Source organism: Lissotriton vulgaris, chromosome 5, assembly GCF_964263255.1.
Source record: "Lissotriton vulgaris chromosome 5, aLisVul1.2, whole genome shotgun sequence".
In the NCBI taxonomy this organism is placed as follows: Eukaryota; Metazoa; Chordata; class Amphibia; order Caudata; family Salamandridae; genus Lissotriton; species Lissotriton vulgaris.
Window position 1 is genome coordinate 563,549,092 of NC_141693.1, and position 21,319 is coordinate 563,570,410.

General features: G+C 43.0%; 1 protein-coding gene across 1 annotated transcript in view; it reads right to left on the reverse strand.

Annotated features, from left to right (window-relative positions):
- Positions 1–21,319, reverse strand: part of BMPR1A (bone morphogenetic protein receptor type 1A) — a 556,231-nt gene that overhangs the window by 129,358 nt on the left and 405,554 nt on the right. The window contains exon 4 of the mRNA XM_086922023.1: positions 2,754–2,916. Coding sequence (XP_086778149.1) covers positions 2,754–2,916 — 163 coding nt within the window. The remainder of the gene's footprint in view (positions 1–2,753; positions 2,917–21,319) is intronic.

Below are 21,319 nucleotides of genomic sequence, written 5' to 3' on the forward strand. Positions count from 1 at the left end.
ATGTCATGAGTGATGTAACATTGGATGTAATTAGCAGTGCATTGTGAGTGCACGATGTTAATCAAGCCCTGGAAAAAATGATTGAGTTGCAGGCAATTAAGCGCTACTTTTTTAAATAGACCTTCATGCCATATTTATTCCATTTCTAAGCACTGTACATTAGAGGTATTACTGTTGTGTTACTCAATTTAGTCATCTCTAAAAGATGGAAGACTGGGTTACCTTTGCCATGACCTGCAGATGGCTCCATGTTTCACTGGAAAGTGTCCACCTCACTGAGCCATTCTGCAGACTGACAAATGCTTTCCTGGGTGAGGCCCCATGTTAGAGGAAAAGGAGGAGCCAGTGGGACGCAAAACACTTGCTCCTCCCACGAATGGATAGAGCACCAAAAACTGTAGGATAACTTGACCATGTTAAACTAGTGAACAGTGAGAGCACCAAGGGCAGTTTCATGAACATGGTGCTGTTTTTTCTGGACTGCTAATAGGACAACATATTCAAAGCAGAAGGTCGGTGAGTGCAGTCAAACAACAATCACTCCATCCTATTTAGAGCGAAGTCACACTCAATCTAATTCAGGAGTATTTCAAGTTCTGTAGTAACTAACTTCATTTTCAGACAAATGGGAAAACTGAAATAGGTAAAAGATTACTTGAAGCTGGCCTATGCATTTTCAACCAGTGAATTTGCCAGTGTGTTAATATGGGATAAACTTCTACATAAAGGGACCGGGAAGAGGAGATGTAAATAATCACTGGAAATCGTTCTTACCTACAGCAACTTGGAGGTAAAGGTTTTTTCTCCTCCTTTTTCTTGCCACAATTTAAACTTCTTGCCCATACACGTGAAAATTCCCAAATTCCTCTCTAGTAAAATATTTGAAGAAGCGAGGAACATACATGGGGGCAATGTGTGACGTATATAACCTAGTACTAGATCATACATACTCAATCACTAAGGTACAGATTGCAGGCCTATCTCAAACCTAAATATGGTGAATAGGTGTCACAGATACTCGGAAACATGGCGCTCGCACTCTAGAAGCTCAAAGCAGAATCCTTTTAAGATACTCCAAAACTGGTAGTGGACAACATTAAAACTGAAAGACGCTGGTCTTACGGGGAATTCAAAATGCTTGCGATGTCAAGAAGATTACTGTAATATGGTATATCTATTATAGGATCCCACAGCCCTGAGTTCATACTGGAGGTCAGCATAGGGTAAACTTAACAAATCTATAAATGAACCACTTAACATATCTAAAAGACCGGCCATAAGGCATGATAGAGTCGTCATACCAATTATCTCGCCAACAGTTTGTCATTGTCACTAGTTTCCCAATAAATATGCATCCTAAGACACTATAGAACACCTCAACACCAAAGCATGAAGAGTGGTTTATAGAAATGTACATACTAGCATCCTATAAACAGATAATACAGAAACTGCAGACCAGGATATCCAATTTGTAAATATGTGGTTCCCTTTCCACGGGGGAAGGCAGACCTCACCGAATACTAACCTATTGTAGCAGATTTGGAATACCGCACTCTAGAGAAAATATATTGGTTGATTAAGGGATAAACAAAAAACCTGGAATTAAGTCATCTATTCCAGGCCTCCCCTCAGAATCACCTGCCAAAGTAAAGACTCCACAAAACTCTGTGGCAGTCTTCTCTAGCCTTCTCTTCTTCCCTCCTGCAAAGTCACAGACATGTACAAATTTCTCCTTAAGGAGCTCGCGGATTGATATAATTACTTTTTTTGTTCTCTCCTTTGGAGATACATATAATACAAACGTTTTCTCGATATCTGTCATACAAGAGCAATAACACCTTTATTGTTTGAACTGTGCTGAGAAACTGGGTCTATCCGAGAGAATGAACCGTAAACACTACATCCATGTTATTTAACAATATTTTGAAATTGTGATAGGTTTGTGCCAGAGTATATATTTATGTTCCTGGGTAAAGGAAATCCCATAATCAATATTACGTTTTAGGTATTGTATTCTGTATTTAATCGTTATCATAAATACAAGTGCTCTTTTGGTCAGTTTTATTTATGATAACGAATAAATACAATACCTAAAAAGTAACATTGGATTTTGGGATTTCTTTTCCCTAGAAACCTACATATATATGCTTTAGGCACAAACCTATCAGTTTCAAAATAGCTGCCTCTAATTTGGTGGTCCTTGGGTGAAACCATCTGATAGGTAGGTGCCACACCAAGAATTGGGTTCTGTCACAGTGTGTGTGACCCCCGCCCGGCAGCACCCTCCCCCCAAACGATTTAACATATTAATAATGAACAAGAATTGCAGTGAACAGTTGAATATCTACAAAACTATTTTCTTTGCTGTCATACAAGAACTTTAATAAAGTTATATTACCGCTACTACAAAACAAAAAAGTCATAAGGGAGGAGTACGTGAATTTGCATGTCTATTGTAATGAAAAACAGCCTCCTAAAACGAACTCAAACATTAATGTGATGCTGTGCAAAATGTGTGGATTCGAGACATACATACCCGCTGTGTTCAGTTGGTGTGGTGGGCATGCCCGATGGGCATTAATGATTGATCACGTGAGTTTGTGAATGACTTTGTATGTACTGCTCTTGTACCTTCGAAGTGCCATTCGACAACATTAACACAAGGAAGAGTAATTCGTCAACGTTATTTATACAGTATATGGGAATAATGCAAATATAATGTGCTACTGGTTTCTTATGCTGCCAATGCTTACTTGCAGGTGCTATTGATGGCATTGTCAGGGCAGTAGACTGAACAGTGGCACAGGAGGAAGGGTTCACGGTCTTCGGGTGCCACTGTCACTCCGTCCGCTTGCTTTTTCGGGTCAGAGTTCGACTTCATCGCTGTGCCGTGAAGAAGGCTGTCCAGATACTGCCCTGCAGGTGACAAACAAGAAAGCAAAATTAGGGTGTGATGTATATATCAATCATATTTCTTGCGGGGTACAAATCAAGATGAATGGTCTCTTGGCATGTAAATAATGTTTTATTTCCAAACTAGGTGGCACTTACTTGATCCACCTTTGAAGGATTAAAATTCAGTTTCCCATTACAGGTTGTTGCAGGCAGGTGCCCGTAAACCGGCGTGGCTCAGGAGCCATGCAATGCTGAATCAGAAGTCCTATCCCACAGAAATCGGATTTCCAGTGGTGGAAAGCTGCTTATGCTTGCTTGGCTGCTGAGTGGCAGTGATTGAGGGGCTGGTGCTCACTGTAGCAGGTACCTTGCCCCTCACTCAGTAGTCAACCTTGTCCTGTCGGTGCACAGTTCTAGACAGACTCCCCATTCAGATATCCTCCCATTTCTGGGTGGGGACATCATCTAGCAGGTAAAAGTGCCGTGGAAAAGAGTCTACGTCTCAAATTTTGCTTCAGGCAAAGTCAAGAATCTTCATTGCTTCCATCAAGTTTCACAACATTGCTAGCAAATATTAAAGATTTGTCCAGAACTACAAATAAATCGTATGTGATACCTAGTTGGCCATGCAGCTCTCCACAACAAATATTTACATGTTGGGAAAGATGGAGATTGACAGTGTTCAGTGTCAACAAAAGCATGAAAGATGGAAGCTCCGGTTATACGCATCTTAGCTACATTAATATGCTACCTCCTACATGCATTAATTACCAGAAAGATTTGAAACACACCATTAAATCGGATGTTATTTTAAATTTAAAAAAAGCCTTTCAGAACATCTGCTCGGGTCAAAAACGTACGAACAAGAGGAGTTTGATCCCACTGCACTCCCACTGCCTATATCAACTCTGCCAGCACCTAGGAGAATATAGTGTTTTAACTTAGATCAGATACATCTGAGAACAAATCCAACAGGTTCAAATGAGTCTGTGACACTGGGACAACTGAGAAGGGGAGTGTGGTGGTGGCAAAGTGTAAGGTGATGTGGAGGAGACACAAGTTTAAGAGTCCCAGTGTGACCTTTATGCCTACTACTGAAAAGGCAAGGAATCTACCAAGAAACGTTTTAGGGTTTCAAATCCTAGAGACTTAAAAATATTTTTTTTCCGGGTACCTACATTATAAATTGATTCAGAATTCTCAAATTCTTATTAGTTATATGAGTTGGCAACAGTGCATAACAGTTACTCACAAGATAAGCAGTAGTGTTCCGTGGAGTGCACTGGCCAAAGTCCCACCTTTTCCTTTGATCTGGTGCCCACTCTGAGTTTCGACTACTTGCAGAACTAAATCTTTACACAAGAGTTTTCAAAAACAGGAGGGCAACTTGTGTCCTAATTTGTATTCACGTGTTTCTTAATTAGTTTATAGCTGTAATCACTCTTAATTCAAATTCTTGTCAAACAAGTCTTGTTTTCTCCTCCTTTTTTTTTTATTAAGGATGAGCCCTCAAACGCTGCAATTTTATTTATAGATCCTTTATTCAATCCCAAAAATATCAAGTAATTGGATATATGAGAAATACTCATGAGTGAGGAAACTGAAGCTGTTTTTTTTTTAATCAACAGTGCATAACAACCCTTAACCCACCTTCAGGTTTTAGTCTCCGAATACGGTGTTGTAATATGCCCTTGGTTGTAAAGCACGAAGGTGTAAGGAATAAAGCAACCATCTGGAGTTCGGCAATTTGGACAAAAACACGCACTGACATTCCTTTCAATAATGGTCATATCTTATCCAGCTGATTAGTACAATCAAAGAGCAGGTTTAAAATCTAGATTATGCTTTTGTTTCTGGTCCCGGACTGTGGCCACCAGGCGAAAGGAAATTCAATCATGCTATGTATTCATAAAGCGTTCTCAGTCACTTATTTCACAATCCTACACTTGAAGACACAAATGTGGCATGATTCAAAATTATCTCAGACATAATCCCACTAGTAGACATTTACATAGTGGACTGAGTAGAGGTAAAAAAAACTGGAGGATTGGAGATCGTAGTCTGTAACTCAAACTCTCTGCCCTCACTTTTTGCACTGTGTGAACCCATGTTTGTGGGTGAAACACAGCTCAGAAGCAGGCCTCAGTGGGCATGGCCATTTTATTCAACTTTTGTGATTTAAAGACATGAAACTGGCTTCTATAGCCTTTCCAAAGTATTACATATCTGGGAATAATTACTGGTAATCTTCATTACACCATAACCACTATTTCTTCACGGTCCTTGAAATGTAAGTGCAGTCCTTACCACACAAAGTGAAAAAGAGGCGTCTTCACAAAACGAACCTCTGTAGAAACACAACACCTATATTTTTTAAAAGCTACATTTGAATTCGGCAACACGAGCCCAAACCACCTTCTAGCTCTCTCTTTACTACCCTATCATAAGCACTTAGTCCTCGGTTCTTTTCTTGTTCTATGAAGATGCAGGAGGGAGGGGCTCAAGATATTACCGGATACCGAATGACTGACAACCACATGATTTACTTCAAGAACTCTAAGAGACCGAATTCAGGAAGCTTGTGCCAAAAACACTGACCATGAACATTCTACAAACAACTGAGAGATATGTGCAAACCTGCATGGAGGAGTCTATGAAGCAGCATTGAAAATGTCAATCAACCAGGTAGATTCCTACTAAAAACCTGACCCAGGAAGCTAGTCACTCCCGAACAGAATGACCTTGGCCTAAAACGTCCACATCACAAGAATACTGCTCAGCCTACACAAACGGCTTATACTGGTAGAAGGATTGTGCCCCGTTCAAGAAGGAAAAACCACCATTAACTACCCCGGTCTTTGAAAACGTTTTTCTCCTGCTCCAATAAATGAGAATACTCTGGCAACCATCAAACAGCAGACCATGACCATCTAGGGAATGCTGGTTTCTGTGAAACGGATACAAAAAACAGTTCTGAAGAGAACAGATATTTTATTCTCTGCTGACTGGTATGCCTGACGGGTATGCCCAGACGTGGGTCCCGTGCTCTCCAGGCCACTGGAGCCAAGCTATCCTGGCTGATGAGGGGTGAATCCCCGAAACCGGTCCTAGGATGCTTGTTTCCAGTCCAGGGAGGACATGGCCTGGCAGTTCGGCTGGACTGATCCCACTGGGTTCAGGGTCAAGACTGATTTGCATATGGCTGGGTTCAATCTGGAACGGCATGGGGAGCAGACAAAACTATGGATTTAGTCCCAGATCATTGTACAAGGATGAATGTATGACATTGTTCTGCATTCTGTCCATCAATTTTTATTTTGTGAGAATCAGGCATTAACATCTGGATTTAATCAGAAAAGTTAAGGTACTTGAGCATTATTACACTCAACCAATAAATCAGTAGATTTGTAGAGAGCTATCTGTCGCCCATGAGGGTAACCAAGCACTCACTGTGTCCAGTCTATTAGCTAAACAGCCAGTTCTTCAGGGACTTTCGGAACGCTGGAAGAGATGGGGAGGTCTGTCTTTGATGCTACATAAGGAGAATGAGCGACCTATGTATCGGTTACGTCGGATGCGGGGGTGAGGGTTAGAGAGCGGGACGCGGAGCGGGGGTGTCTAGTGGGCTGATGGAAGTTCAGGCGGTGGTTCACAATTAAGTAGGGCCTTGTATGCATGGGTCATGATCTTCAACTGGCATCTTTTCTGTACAGGGAGCCAGTGGAGTTCCCTGAAGTGGGGGGTGACACAGTTTTGCGTAGGGCGATCCAGGAAGAGTCTGTCTACAACGTACTGTATGGTTTGTAGTAGTCGCAGGAGGAGAACTGTAATCCCTGAATAGAGCGCCTTGTCATAGCTCAGTCGGCTGAAGACTAGGGTGTGGGAGATGGGGCATCTTGAGCTTAGGGGTAGCCATTTGAATATCTTACAAAAGCATGGGGAGAATGAAGAAGCAGGCAGAGGAAACTGAGTTGACCTGAATCGTCATGGTTAGCTTGTTGTCCAGAATGATGCCTAGGCTCCTAGCTTGTTCAGTGGGAGTAGAAGTAAATCAGAGTTCCGAGAGCCACCAGGATGCATCCCATGAGGAGCTTTTGTTTCCGAAAATCAGTACCTCTGTGTGCCCGTTTTTCACTTAAGGCAGTTGTCCTTCATCCAAGAACAATTCTAAGAATATAAGAACAATTTTACGTAGAAATATATACACACAAGTGTCACAAAAGAACATTGCAAGAACGAGTGGGTATATTTAGTGGAATTGAAATCAATGATGAGTGAGTGATAATGACATTTCAATCATCTGTAGTATGCCTCATCTTTTACTATAGGGGTCAGAACAATGCATAATTTATAAAAATAACTAGCAGCCCGTCCCGACGTTGTCCGGAAGCAATCATGGCTCAGGGCCCCCGCCTGCCCTGACGTGCAGTATTATGCCTCTATGTTTACTTTGTACGCTTTTGTAACCTGCCCACGTCACTGCCCACGTCACTTGTTCCTCCTGTAATGCGTTTGGTACCTTCTCCCGATTGTCATTTTAGCTTTCAGCTGACCGCTCCACTTTGTACGCTTTTGTAACCTGCACACGTTTCTTTTTCCGTTTGGTACCTGTGGCTCGCTCACCACTCCTCTCCGCCGCCACTCCTCCCTCACGTTTGCTTTGCTCACTGCTTACTTGGCGCCCTACCTCATCCGCCGCTCCTCCCCACCACCGATCCTCACCGCCTGTCCCCCGCTCATGTCTGCTGCTCCTCCGCTTGTCACTGCTCCTCCCGGCGCTGATCGCCGCTCCTCGTCACTGCTCCTCCCCGCGCTGATCTCCGCCGCCCCTCCCCGCGCTGATCTCCGCCGCTCCTCGCGCTCGTGTACGCCGCTCCTGATGTAAGCACGTACGTCGCGGCCGGCGCTACTTTGAAGGGACTACTTTTTTTTTTCTTATATTGTTTAAATAACGTATTTACTTTTAATTTATATAGCCTATGTCCATCTGCACACCCTGAGGATTACAACAATGTATCGGGTGTGTGGATTGGCGTTGTGGTTCAGGAGTTTACCCGCCTCAAAGTTCTTCCTTTATAATAGTAGTATAGATATAGATAATTGCTGGGGTCCACATTTTTGTTCAGAAGCCTGCAGATGGTGGTATTTAATGTGTGGTGCAGAATGCTCAGGCTGCATAGCCTTCATTCCACCTCACGCCTTTTTCATCCACCAAAAGTCACTGCCTGCCCCTTTATCTCAAATTTTCAGATGCTTTTTCCTCTCTGCTTTCTTTATTATTCACTGTGTTCAGTCTATATTCCTTCTTCTTTCCCCGTTTGTGTTTTTCTCATATTGCTGTGGGTCACGGTCTGTTGAGATAAAGTAAATGTTGGTCCCCTAAAATAAAAGCTGGTGGTCCTACCTGCAACCAATGGCTCAAATCAAACACTGGGCCAAGATTAAATGAGTGTAAGAGTTAATCCGTAGTACTTGGGCATTACCGACCCCTCCCCTCCTAAGAAGCCAGACGATACTGCAGCTGGAAACAGAGAATGGTTAAACACGCAGTAAAAAGTGGTTGGAAAAAGAAACTTCGCAATTACAATAAAGTGAGGATTCCAGAAAGGCACAGGGGAGTGACAGAAATTTACAATACGTAGCTTTAACTGCACACACTTCTTTTTGAGGTTCACAGAAAGTTAGATTTCCCACCCAATGATTATACAAAGTTGTATAGAAGAGACCATTCACAACTCAATCGGTTAAAGAAAAGTTATCAGAGGTACAGGGGCGGTGAAGACCTTCCCTTGCACACCATTTTGCATAATGACTTCTGTGGTGATTTTTGGCAGCTTTTGCAGAAGGATGTCACAACTCCTTACTGGTCGTGAAACCTCCCAAGAGTAATGCAGCTTTTGTAGCCCTATCAGTTCAAGCATCATACAATCAGGTAAAGATGTTGCAAAAATAGTAGCAAGCCCCATGGAGACCCAAGTGGGGAGAGCTCTCAAGAAAGGACAGGGGGATCCTTGTGAAAATGTAAACAAAGACCTAGGGGGCTCAAGTGAGCAATTAGAATCACCTGTGCCCTGTTATAGCATTTTATGCAATGATCTCAGAAGAGGAAAGTTCAGGGAAGCCATTATAAAAGGCATATGGGCCATTTGAATATCAGATAAGTCATGTTAATTGCTATCTTTGGGCAAAATATTTACGGACAAACATTCCCCCTCGTGACAAAAATAAGATATTATGACAATGCATGAATAAAAGCATTTGAATGAGCCTGAGAAATCACTGAGTTTGTAAAGAATAAGTATTGACTATCGCACATACCTGTTCTTACTTAGCAGACTGGAAACAGAAGATGGTCTTTCACTCAACTGCAAAGGCTTGCACCACATCTGCCAACGTTGGATACCCCCCCCCCCCCCCACACAACCCCACTGCCCCTTAGCAGAGTTGGCTCCTTTTTGCCTCATTTACTGTTGGTGCACATTAACAGAGCCAGGTCCACGGATTAAGAAGAAGACAGACACTAGACCACAGTCCACTGTTAAACCTTTCAGATAGAGCATCAGGTGGCCTTTTTAAAGAAGCACGCTTCCTAGCCTTACTGTGCCCCTAATGCTGCCTTCCAAACTCTTCAAGCAGGTATCTATTTTGTAAACTCTTAGGTGGGCGGGGTAGTGGCAGAAAGACACCACCAATATATAACTAGACTCTAGACACTTGCTTAGCAACATCTGGATCTCTTTTGTCACTAGATGACAGGCTGTGGGTTTCAGGTCATATCTGGGTAATGAACAGTCGCTTTGGAAAAGGAAAAAAAAGATGGAACCAGTCCCTATCATCATGTAAGACCTTTGCAAGCAAAATGGACAGATGAGATCGATTTACTCCTTCGTTCGTAGATCAGAAAACATGCCCCGTATTGATGCAGACAAACACCTATAAATGTCATGACTTGTGATGGCAGAAGTTGCAACCCTTCCTTGCTGACTAGAAGTCCGCAGATGTGACAGGAACTATATCCCCCATCTGGTGTCATTCTCTCTTTGGGTGAAAAGTAGCCATCCTCCAAGTAGACAAGTGCTCATTTGTTCCTTGCGTAAAATAACCGTTACCCAAGCATACACTTTATGACTATTATTTAATGCAGTAGGACGGTATCTGGTACAGGATTTGGCAGATGGATACTAACAACCCAAAAAAGTGCTGTCCCTCCAGAAAAATGTCCATAGAAAAGAGGATGGGGCTAGAAACATACTGTTTCACAACATACGCATTTTAAACAGTGCATGACGCACTCCCCAGCTCAAACTATCAGCTCCCCAATGAAAAGGGTGGAAGTGGCAGTTTCATTCTTTTAAGTCATAAAACTAGTGGAGGAACTGGGAGTTCATCGTGGCATCGTGTGAGTGCTTCGCCTGCATAATTTAAGCAATGCAAGGGACGAACATATGGTTAGACAAAAAGGGGAACGAGGAGAACAGAGTGAATTGGCCTTATGTGAGAAATCGAGTCAACGCTACACCTTTCCAACGACGCCTTAGAGGTTCATATTTAGAAATTGGTTTCAAAATGGAGGTATTCGGTTCCTAAACCGTCAACGCAGAAAAAGCTCCCACACAGAGGTGCCACTGTTCCAAAGGCGAGGCAATGCCAACCGCGCTCGGTCAGAGTGAAGTCAGGCAGCAGCTGTGTAAATTCCCGTTAACAAAGGCCCTTCACTCCGACATACCAAACGCGTGAACACAGGAGGTGCAGCTGAGGAGTGACCTCAGAGGAGGGGAATGTTCCAGCAATCAATAAATAGCGACCTACAGCAAAACACTCAGATCTTTCCATGCCTCAGTCTGGCCTTCCGTGCGGTCCAATTTACGTCCCAGACCCGTTTGTCCAAGGACCGTCACATTCTGAATGTGGCACACCCTTTGAATTAGGCTATGGATACCCCTGGCTCCCAAAATGGTACCGTCCTCTGGGAAAAGGAATTCTCTTGTTGGGAACAACTCCCTTCTGCAGCTGCAACTAGAATTGGAAGGAAGTATTTCGGGAATGGGGGAGCAGACACGAATCCTTAAATAATAAAATAAATGTTTTAATATTAAAGGGGAGTGTGCGAGTTACTGAAATCTTTAAAAACAATAAGGCTGTGCAGGATCAGTATAAAAAGACGTGATTAAATGAACTAGCAGGTCGTGATGCTGCTTTTGGCCACATCATTCTGTATGCACATGCATGTGTGATGAGTATGCGAACATGGGCCACCAGGTATGTGCCTAACTACAGAATGGCACAAGTGTCCTTTCAATTATTGTTTTTTATTTACCCTTTCAGGATGGTAGATGCCACTTAGAGAGTCAAATAAAAAAGAAATTGCTTACTTCCAATTGCTATTTTGTTTTTAATTAAACAAAAACAAAGTGGTCCGGCAGCAAATGGCAGCTACTGGACTCCAAAAAGACTGAAAAAAACATGACTTTAAGGACCACGAGGAGCAATGGAAAACAGGCTGGTGGGAAGAAGCACACAAGGACAATAACTTGAATTAATATCAGCCACTGGTAATTACTTAAGGCCACATCCCAGGCCATCGAATTGCATTGCCCACTATGCCACCTCAGATTAGACCCAGTTATATGGCAATCAGTCTTGTGCCAGCTCCAACATGAAGAGTCCAGCACAAACTGTGAAGCCAGTTCTTCCTTAAACCAGAATACTAGCAACCCAAAACTGGTTGGTACAACGAGTTCCATTACATTAGTTAATGTTAACAACTGCCATTTACAGAGCTTAGAAATAGCCAGACAGGCTATATAAAATACATTAGAATAGACAGCAACATATATGGATATAAGCCGCTTAATACACAAAATAAAAAGCTCTTCTCACTAAAACCCACTAACACCTAGAAACCAAACTTTCAAGAGCAGGAAGAAACCGGGCTCTGTGAAGCTCCAACTCTCTTCTTCTCATTCCTCCTAATCTGAAGAAGACATCGTCCCAAGCGTGTTCTGTCTCAGGAAATGTTCGTAAGATCTGGAGTTCGCTCCCCAACGATCGCAGCTGGAACCCCTCCTTCTCCTGCCTCAAACAGGACCTCAAATCTCTAATGCTCAACAAATACTTAAACATAAACACATAAACTAACTGATCTACGGTTCCCGCATGGCAATCCGCTGAAACGTAGCCCTTAAACGAAGTCTTGCTTTGCAGGGCTGCAGGCCATGTACACCAGGAGTTGGCTGCTCCTGCCCGTTTCCATTCATGTCCTAGCTGAAGGTCAGACCCCTGCAGCGAATCACAACTGCATAAAAACACAAGCATTGACAAAGCCAATAGGTCTGGCCTATGCAAGAGCTATTGGTTTTGCCAATGTGTTCAGCGATGTTGTACATTAGTGTGGCTGTTGTCCAGCATGGCTTAAAGATAGTTGCATAGAGGGGAGTGGCGTGGAGTGTCGTAAAGTGGAGTGGCAAAGAGTGTTGTAGAGTGTCGTGGAGTGGAGCAGGATGTAGTGAGTTGCAGAGAATGGAGTAAAGTTGCATAGAGAGTTGTGTAGAGTGGCAGTGTGGAGTAGTGTCGTGGAGTGGCATAGAGTGGTGCAGAGTAGAGTGCAGTAGCGTGAAGTGCTGCTGAGTAGACTGGCATAGGGTGCAGATGCTTAGAGTGTAGTGATGCAGAGTACAATGGCAGAGTGTATTGGCATAGAGTGCAGTAAACTGGCTTAGAGTGGTGCACAGTAGACTGGAGTAGCATAGAGTGCAGTGTTGGCAAGTAAAGTGGTGTAGAGTTTAGTGGCAGAGAGTGCAGTGTTGTAGTGCAGTGTTGTAGAACAATGCGTCGGAGTGCAGTGGTGTAGAGAGGCATAGAGTGCATTGGCGTAGAGCTGTGGTGCAGATTAGAGTGGTGTAGAGAGCAGTGGCATAGATTACAGTGGTGCAGAGTAGATTAGAGTGGCATAGAGTAGAAGGACATATAGTGCTTCGACGTAGAGCATAGTCTTGCAGAATATAGTGGGGTAGACGAGAGTGGGTAGAGTAGATTGGTGTAGAGTATGATGGCGTAGCGTGCAGTGATTGAAAGTAGAGTGGTACAGAGTAGAGTGTTGTAGAGTGGTATGGCGTAAAGTGGCAGTGTGGAGTAGAGTGTTATAGAGTGGTGCAGAGTAGCGTGCAGTGGAGTGAAGTGCCTTGGAGTGGTGCATAGACTGCAGTGGCTTAGAGTGAGTGGTGCAGAGTGCAGTTGCGTAGAGTATATTGTTTCAGAGTAGAGTGGCATACAGTGGAGTGGTGCAGGGTACAGTGCAGTGGCATACAGTGGAGTGGCATAGAATGCAGTGGTGCATAGGTCTTGCCTTTGAGATCTATAGGATTTCCCAAAGATTTTTAGCAATGCTGTACTGCACTGCAGTTGCTGTGCAGAATGTCTAAAAAAATAACAAGCATTGACAAAGTTAATTGGTCACTGCAATACGAGAACTATTGGCGTTGCTAATTTTAATGGTTTAAAGGCATAGGAATATTAAGTGATGTGTCCAGAATCACAGCATGTTGATCCTACGCCATGACTCTAACATAGTTCCCCGGTTCCAGGTTTGGAAGCTTTGATTGAAATGGCACACCTTGGGTAGAGGGAGGGGGGCAGTGGGTAAAACACGAAAGCAATTTAGGAGCAGCTGTTCACTGCTGTAAACAAAGAAGCCATCTTGTGACCAGAATAACACCCCCCACCCCCAACAATTTTGCTATCTATGGAGTAAGCTCAATCCCTTGATTATGTTAAACTGGGCGTCTGACATAATCACGGGATTGAGCTTACTCCATAGATAACAACATTCATATGTGTCCTGGAGTGGTTTCTACAATTCAGGTTCCCTGATATGTATCCATATGACAAATAGAACTGTCTGTTTTGTGCTCTCCTTATATTCCTCTTGATCTGTATGTTTTTTCTTAATAACTTTTTATGAACTAGTAGATCCTTCTCTAGCAAAGGACTGATTTTAACATGTGTAGCTTACAGGGTGAGAGTCCTGAAATTGTAATGAAGAGTTTGTCTGGGTGGTAAAAAATTAAGTTATGCAACTTTCTTCATTGGGCTTCAGATGGTCACAAATCTATAAAGCGCACAGTAACCTTAACACCACGTCTCACTGTCCGTGCCCAGCTCAGAACACTGCTGTCTCTGATATGATCATATACAACCCCAAGGTGCTCTCAATGTTTTGATGTATGCTGAACGTGCACACAAAGAAACATGAGCGATGGTGGGCGGGGGGGTGAGGGGCAGTGGGGGCTCGGGTAGGGAGGGGTGTTTACAAAACAGGGAATCCACAGGTAGGGTTGGACAAAAAATGAAGTGGGGCAGAGGGGAATACACAGGCACTCATGTTGAGTGCTAAAACACAAACTAAAATAGCTCCAAAAAACGGGAGTAGCGCATGGACACAAGTACTTGGTCCATGTTCTGGGGGAGGACCAAACACAAAAAGAGGATGTGACGTAGGTATGGATTGACAAACAGGAACAACGGGAGTGAGAACGATGCAGAAGTAAGCCAATGAAAAAAATATGGGTGGGCTGTAGGCCCACTGTATGTGTGAAAATGGTGTTATGACGTTACAACGCATGTTTTTACCCTGCATGCCGTTACAACGCAAGTTTTTACAACGACTTGATGTCTGGGGTGTGCTGGAGTTTGGAATAGTATAATTTACTATTCCAACTCCAGTCTGTGCAACAGCAGGGAAGGTGTTGGAGTTAAATCCAACACTTTACAGCCCCTACAGCAAGCCATTTCGCTGTAATGGCATAGGGGTAAAAGCATGCGTTGAAAAGCATGAGTTGTAAAGGTTGTTTCCCTGTGAAAACATGTCTCTAACAGGCAGTGCATGCGCTGTCTAGCCGAGACCTAAAAAAAGAAAAAGCAATACGACGTGGCTGCTGTGCCATTTTATAGGCATGCGACAACATGCATATGCACACCTACAAAACGCATAAATTGGTTTTGGTTTGGTCAGATATTATAACCTGTTACATTTTGTGTACATGCATGTAGTTTATGTTAGTACCGATTACCCAATGTGCATCTCGGTGCAGTATGGGTAATGCAGTTCACATAGCAGTTTTTAAGGGGTCAGGTGATAAATTTGTTGATGCGGAAAGCGGGTGGAGCATGAACGGTTTAAAAGTGAGAGTGCTCACACGGGAGACAAACCATTGCCTGTAGCGGATACCGTGCGGAGAAAGAGATGACTGAGTAAGCAGGTATATCCAGACTTTGGATGATTTAGGGGGATGTATGTAACATGAAGTTTTGAAATACTAAGAAGGCAAGTGCACATGTAAGCGGTGTTTGTACCCGTTAGGAGAGAGATATAAAAGCGTGTATTGTGCGAAGGAAAGGAAAGAGAAATAATGCTAACGATGTGAGAGGGAAAGCGGGATGTTACATGTTCATTCTAAAGTCATTTTCCGTGAATTCAGTTAATTTTAATTATGCTTTTGGGAGGGTGATGATTATGAATAATAGAGTTTTGGAGATTTAGCACATGATTTCATTTAATTCAATTGTCATTATTTAATAAATATAGACTGCTTAAGGACAAAATGATATATGCACAAGTTGTTATTGTACTAGATGTTGGGACTATCTAAAAACTACGCATTATTTGCAATTGTCAATTTACAGTAACCCCTGACGAAGGGCTGGACAGGAGCCCGAAAGGCATTGGGTTTTTAAATAAAGATATGCTGCTCTGAACTACTAGTGTATTTGGATCGTATTTTCTGAAGAAGTCCGGATGGGCGCAAGTTAATATGAGAAGCTTCCAAATTGCAGTACGTTACATATGTGGATCGGACAAGCGATAAGAAGAAATTTTGGCAAACATTCTTGAATAATATTGGACAAATTCTTAGCAAGGACAAATGGTTAAAAAACAGGTTGGATTTGGTATCCATTAAACGCAGTGCGTCTGGGAGTGGAGCGTGCACCAAGTGCTACCCACATGTCGGTATTTATTGAGTGCATTCAGGGCTAAGCACTGCCCAGCTTCCGAATGCAATTCGTAAAGTTTGTAGAAAATGGACTGCCTAAAATGGATTATAATGTGTGAAGCACGGTGTGCATACCACCTCTTTCATTGCACCTACAAAACGAGACAAGAGTGTTTTTCTTTTTATTTACCAACCTGAGATAGATTGATAAATGATAAAGCAGCGATAAAAGTGTTTTAAAAATGTTGTGCAAAGCGCTTAAAAAAAAAAAGAGAAATGGGGAGCAGGTTGGGGTAGGAAGTAGGTAGAGGACAAAGCAACACAGAGAAGGGCAGGCTCTGTAACAAAAACCAGGACGCGAACAAATATTGAGCAAGGCTGGGTTGGGAGGAGGACACGGTAGAGAATGTATTCATAGGGAGCAATCTGTGGGGGCAAAAGCACAACAGGCACAGAGGGTGGGGAAAGGAAACTGCTACGGAGGTCAGGAGGTGGGGAAAAGCAAAGGCCAGCAGGGGCGGGGTAGGGTAGAACACTGGGCAGAAAAAGTATTGGAGAGTTGTAAGTGGATAGAGAAGTATACCAGGAAGACTGCAGAAAATACATCAACTCTTTAGGAAAAGCTTTTCAAAAAAGAAAAAAAATGTTCCAGAAAAGCAAGCACTTGTGGAAATATAAAAGGAGCCAGTGACAGAGATGGTAAACAGGCTACGCTTCACGGGAGTGACAATGATCAGAAGCACAGACCAATAAAAGTATAGCCAGTGAATAGAAAGCAAGCAAATCTGAGTGACCAAACAATGGCAGAAAGTATTCTTAGGTAATCTTTGGGCATGTCCCCAAGATGTCTGTGCAACCAGAAGCTGTACTGTCTGGTAGGCTTCACACTATGAATGTGCATCGATCTTTCACACTTCCTGATTCATCACACTATTAAGCACTACATCCCACTACACAATAACCACACCTCGACGGTCATCAATGACAACAGTTCCCATACAGACTCAAAACCTAGACAACGCTCTCCAACCACACATCCACACGATGTAGTATACAACCAGGTGGACAAGGGCTTTAGCGCCTCACATAATGGCAGTAAGCGCTACACAAATGCCGACCCTGTTTTGCCTCTTCGTCAACGGGGTAATCGCCCATCTTAACGCCACCGACTATACAGATGCTCCCAAACTAAATGGCAACAGGGTGCCCGCAATAATGTTTGCGGATGACACACTGTTGCTATCTAAAACACCCATGGGCATTCAAAGGATACTCAATGCCTTTGTGGCCTTCTGTCAGGATAGAGGGTTGGAAATCAATGCCACAAAAACCAAATACATGGTATTGAATCCGAGCCCCAAACAGCGCCCGAATCCCCAACTGGGAGCAGTGCGGCTGGAAAGAGTAGCCACGTTTGAATATCTCGGCGTGACGCTCAACGAAACTATGACCTTGGGGCCCCATCAGAGCAGGGCCAACCTTAAATTAATACAAACTACAGGGGGTATATCCCGGATGATGACCGGCTCGTCCTACCGCCCACTGGGGGCCCTAATTCAGATATATAAGGCCCAGGCCAGGGGGGCGATCTTGTATGGGGCTGAATTATGGGGCCACATCCCATGCCGGAACCTGTCTTCCACAGAAAATAGGTTTATAAGACAAATAACCGCACTTCCCCCTAGCACTCCACTCCTTCCTCTGAGGCTTGATTTAGGGCTACGGCCACTTGCCGACGAGATAAGTTTAAGACCCATTGCCTTCTGGCGCAGGCTAAGGAGCGGCGATGATCTCGCCGATTATAGGGCGGAACTGGTCGAACTACTAAATCACCCCAAGGCGCTTAGTATTCCCTGGGTCCAAAACATCCAGTCAATTTGCACCGATCTGGGGCTCCCGGAATTGTGGACTGAACCGGCAAATGTAGCACCAAGAATCTCCAAGAGATCCTTGGCGAATCTGTATCATGAACACAAAAGGGCAAGGGCCTTAGCTACCCAGACAGAGGGGTCCCTTTCTTCCATATTCCTGCAAACCAAGGATCTCTACAGATTTGAGAAGGCTTTCGATCCCATATATCCTATACTTACCAGAAAGTTATTTCTCCAGCGGAGATACGGTACATTGCCTTTTCGGTCCTTTTCAAGCACCTGGTCACAAGTCCCTTCCACCAAGCACTGTCCTCTTTGCGATGATAAGGAGGAAAATGACTTGCACGTGGTCTTTTTCTGCCCAGCCTACAAGGCAGCCAGAAAGCATTGGCTGCTTCCCCTGATTAAGAATTTGGGTGGCAGGGAATACACACCTATGTACAGGATTTTAAAATCCGATGTTTCCGGCCCAACCGTTTTTGCACTATCCAAATTCTTTACGAATGTTTGGTACACGCGTAATCGCCATCTAAAAAATGCTAGACTTTAGATTTGCTTCAATTCTTAATAACTGCTTTTATTGTCTGTGTTGATTTTAAAATCATGTATTGATGTTTTATCAATTTTGACAGAGTTCATGTGATTTTATTGTATGTGTATCTTTTATGACCAAATGGTCGAAATAAAGATTGGAAAATGAAAATGAAATGCCATATTAATATTTTTAAAAATTATAACTGCTGCAATTATTTCAAATGGAAACAAATATGTTCTAAGATTTAAACTGCTCCTTGGCATAATATTTAAAGCATAGTGCTATAAAGTAGATTATATCCGGGCCCACTCACCTCTAGTGGAGGCAAATGCCCTAATCTAATTTGTGTTAAACTTTTGTCTCAAACAAGACATCCTAAATTCTCATAACCACTAGGAAACGTTTTACTAAGATAAAAGAATTGCGTACCTGAGATGCACCATCTTGAAGGTGTAGTCTGAGTATGCATCACACAGCGACTTATACAATTTATTTATTTTATTTATAAAGTTTTATGTTATAGGAAACCAAATCATAAGAACAAGCATTTGAGCTCCCAAAAGTCGGTGCATTAGGTGTGTAAAAATTGATGGTGTATGAAAATTAGAACAATGAATAGGGGATGAAAGAGGCATGGGGGATGATGAGAATTGCATTTTGCCAAAGTTTCCATTCCAGCAATGCCTATTGCTGAGGTTGCCAAATACCAAGACTGCCTAGTCTTGATTCTACCTCAGGCCTCTTTCTTCTGCCATCCTACAACTCCTTTCTTCAGCTCACTCTTGCAGGTTTTCACTAATGCTTTTGCAATTTTGTTGCCATCTTCTCTTCCTTTTTATTTCTCCCATTTCTGCTCCTTTTCTTTCTGGCTCTCAGTCAAAGTCTGATTTTGAAAAATGAGTCCCCTCCGGAGCCCACCAGATGCAACCAGCTGCACAAATTAAGCACTTACTCATCTACAAACTGATTTGCTCTACTAATCAGTTAATCACAAATCTATTTCACAAATAACTTCGACACGGATTGGAGGTGTTATTGCCAAAAAAAACGCGGTACAGTGTTGCTGAATCAAAGTATAGATATGGTAATTACATTTCTGACAAAAGTCATTTAGTTAACAACCTGGGAAAACCAAACAAAATATCAACAAAAAGGTGTTTTACCTTCTTCACATAATTTATTCAAAGCTGAACAAAAATGTAATTCTCATTTTTTTCTCATTTATAGCCTGAAGTAATTCTAATGAGTTTCATGAGGAGTGGCTGTAATTTGATCAGGGCGAATATATTACTCGGAAATTCAGGACGCCGTGATCTACAGAAAAAGGTACTCAAGTGCTAGCTTCCACTTTCAATGCATCAAATATGTGGGTTTAAACCAATCTTTCCATCCTTTCTTAATCAGGGGATAACTTCGGAAAGGCAGCACAAAACCTGAAACTTGCCAACTATACCATGACCTGCTGCAAAGCCCAGAGTCTGCTGCATATAACATTTTTTTAAACAAATTCCTAGAAGGAAAAAGTTACTTGCCTGTAACAACAGTTTTATATCCTGATGCTTTGCTCTTCTCAGGCTGCCATGAATTAATAAAGCAGTGTTCATAATGTGGAGCCGGGATCTTTAAATAGACTCTCCGAGGTGCTATCCCGTTATTTATAAAAAGTCTTGTACAACTTAAAAAAAAAAATGGTTCCTTAAGAAGGAAGAAAGGTCGGAATGTACACTTGGGCACCAGCATGGATACACTAAAGCAGAGGTCTCTTTTGCCTAATTTTCAGCTACTTCCAGCTAATTCCAGTCGCAAAACAATCACAGGAAACGATTAACACTCCAAAGAAAAAGCCATAAAAACACTATGAGAAAAAAGTCCGTTTCTACATGAAGTTTCGGAAACAATAGGAACAAGCATTTGCAATGCAATGGTCTCGGCATCATTAAAGGTAGAGCTATTGGCATTGCTCATGACATTTCTTTTTTTTTCTTTAAATCACAAATACATGGCATTGTCATTTACATTGCCAATACACAGCACTCTGCACTCAACAGCACACACCACTCTGCACGCGCACTCCCTGCTCTGCGCACTCCCTGCTCTGCGCACTCCCTGCTCTGCGCACTCCCTACTCTGCGCACTCCCTACTCTGCGCACTCCCTACTCTGCGCACTCCCTACTCTGCGCACTCCCTACTCTGCGCACTCCCTACTCTGCGCACTCCCTACTCTGCGCACTCCCTACTCTGCGCACTCCCTACTCTGCGCACTCCCTACTCTGCGCACTCCCTACTCTGCGCACTCCCTACTCTGCGCACTCCCTACTCTGCGCACTCCCTACTCTGCGCACTCCCTACTCTGCACTCCCTACTCTGCACTCCCTACTCTGCACTCCCTACTCTGCACTCCCTACTCTGCACTCCCTACTCTGCACTCCCTACTCTGCACTCCCTACTCTGCACTCCCTACTCTGCACTCCCTACTCTGCACTCCCTACTCTGCACTCCCTACTCTGCACTCCCTACTCTGCACTCACTACTCTGCACTCCCTACTCTGCACTCCCTACTCTGCACTCACTACTCTGCACTCACTACTCTGCACTCACTACTCTGCACTCACTACTCTGCACTCACTACTCTGCACTCACTACTTAACATGAACCCTTTCATAATTTGAATCTGATTTGAAGAGATAAATAACCAGTTTCTTACAAATAATTTCTTGTGTTGCTTCTTATTACTTTTCTAACTTCATTTGTTGAATAGACCTACCATTTCTTCTGGTGAATTTTTTAAGGCTAGTGTGGTAGCCTTTGTAAGGTCTCAAGTAAAAATTAATTGTTACAACAGTGGCTGATTGTTTCGGTCTAAAAGTCTTAAGTAATATAGACTGTAGCATATCGTTTTTACAAAAAAGTTTTTAAAAAATCCCTTGCTGGAACTTTTCTTTAAACATATATTGCTTGCCCGATCCCGCAAGGGTTTATTGGGTTACCCAATCCTCTAAATCACTCAGTGATTTCAAGGCAGAAAAGC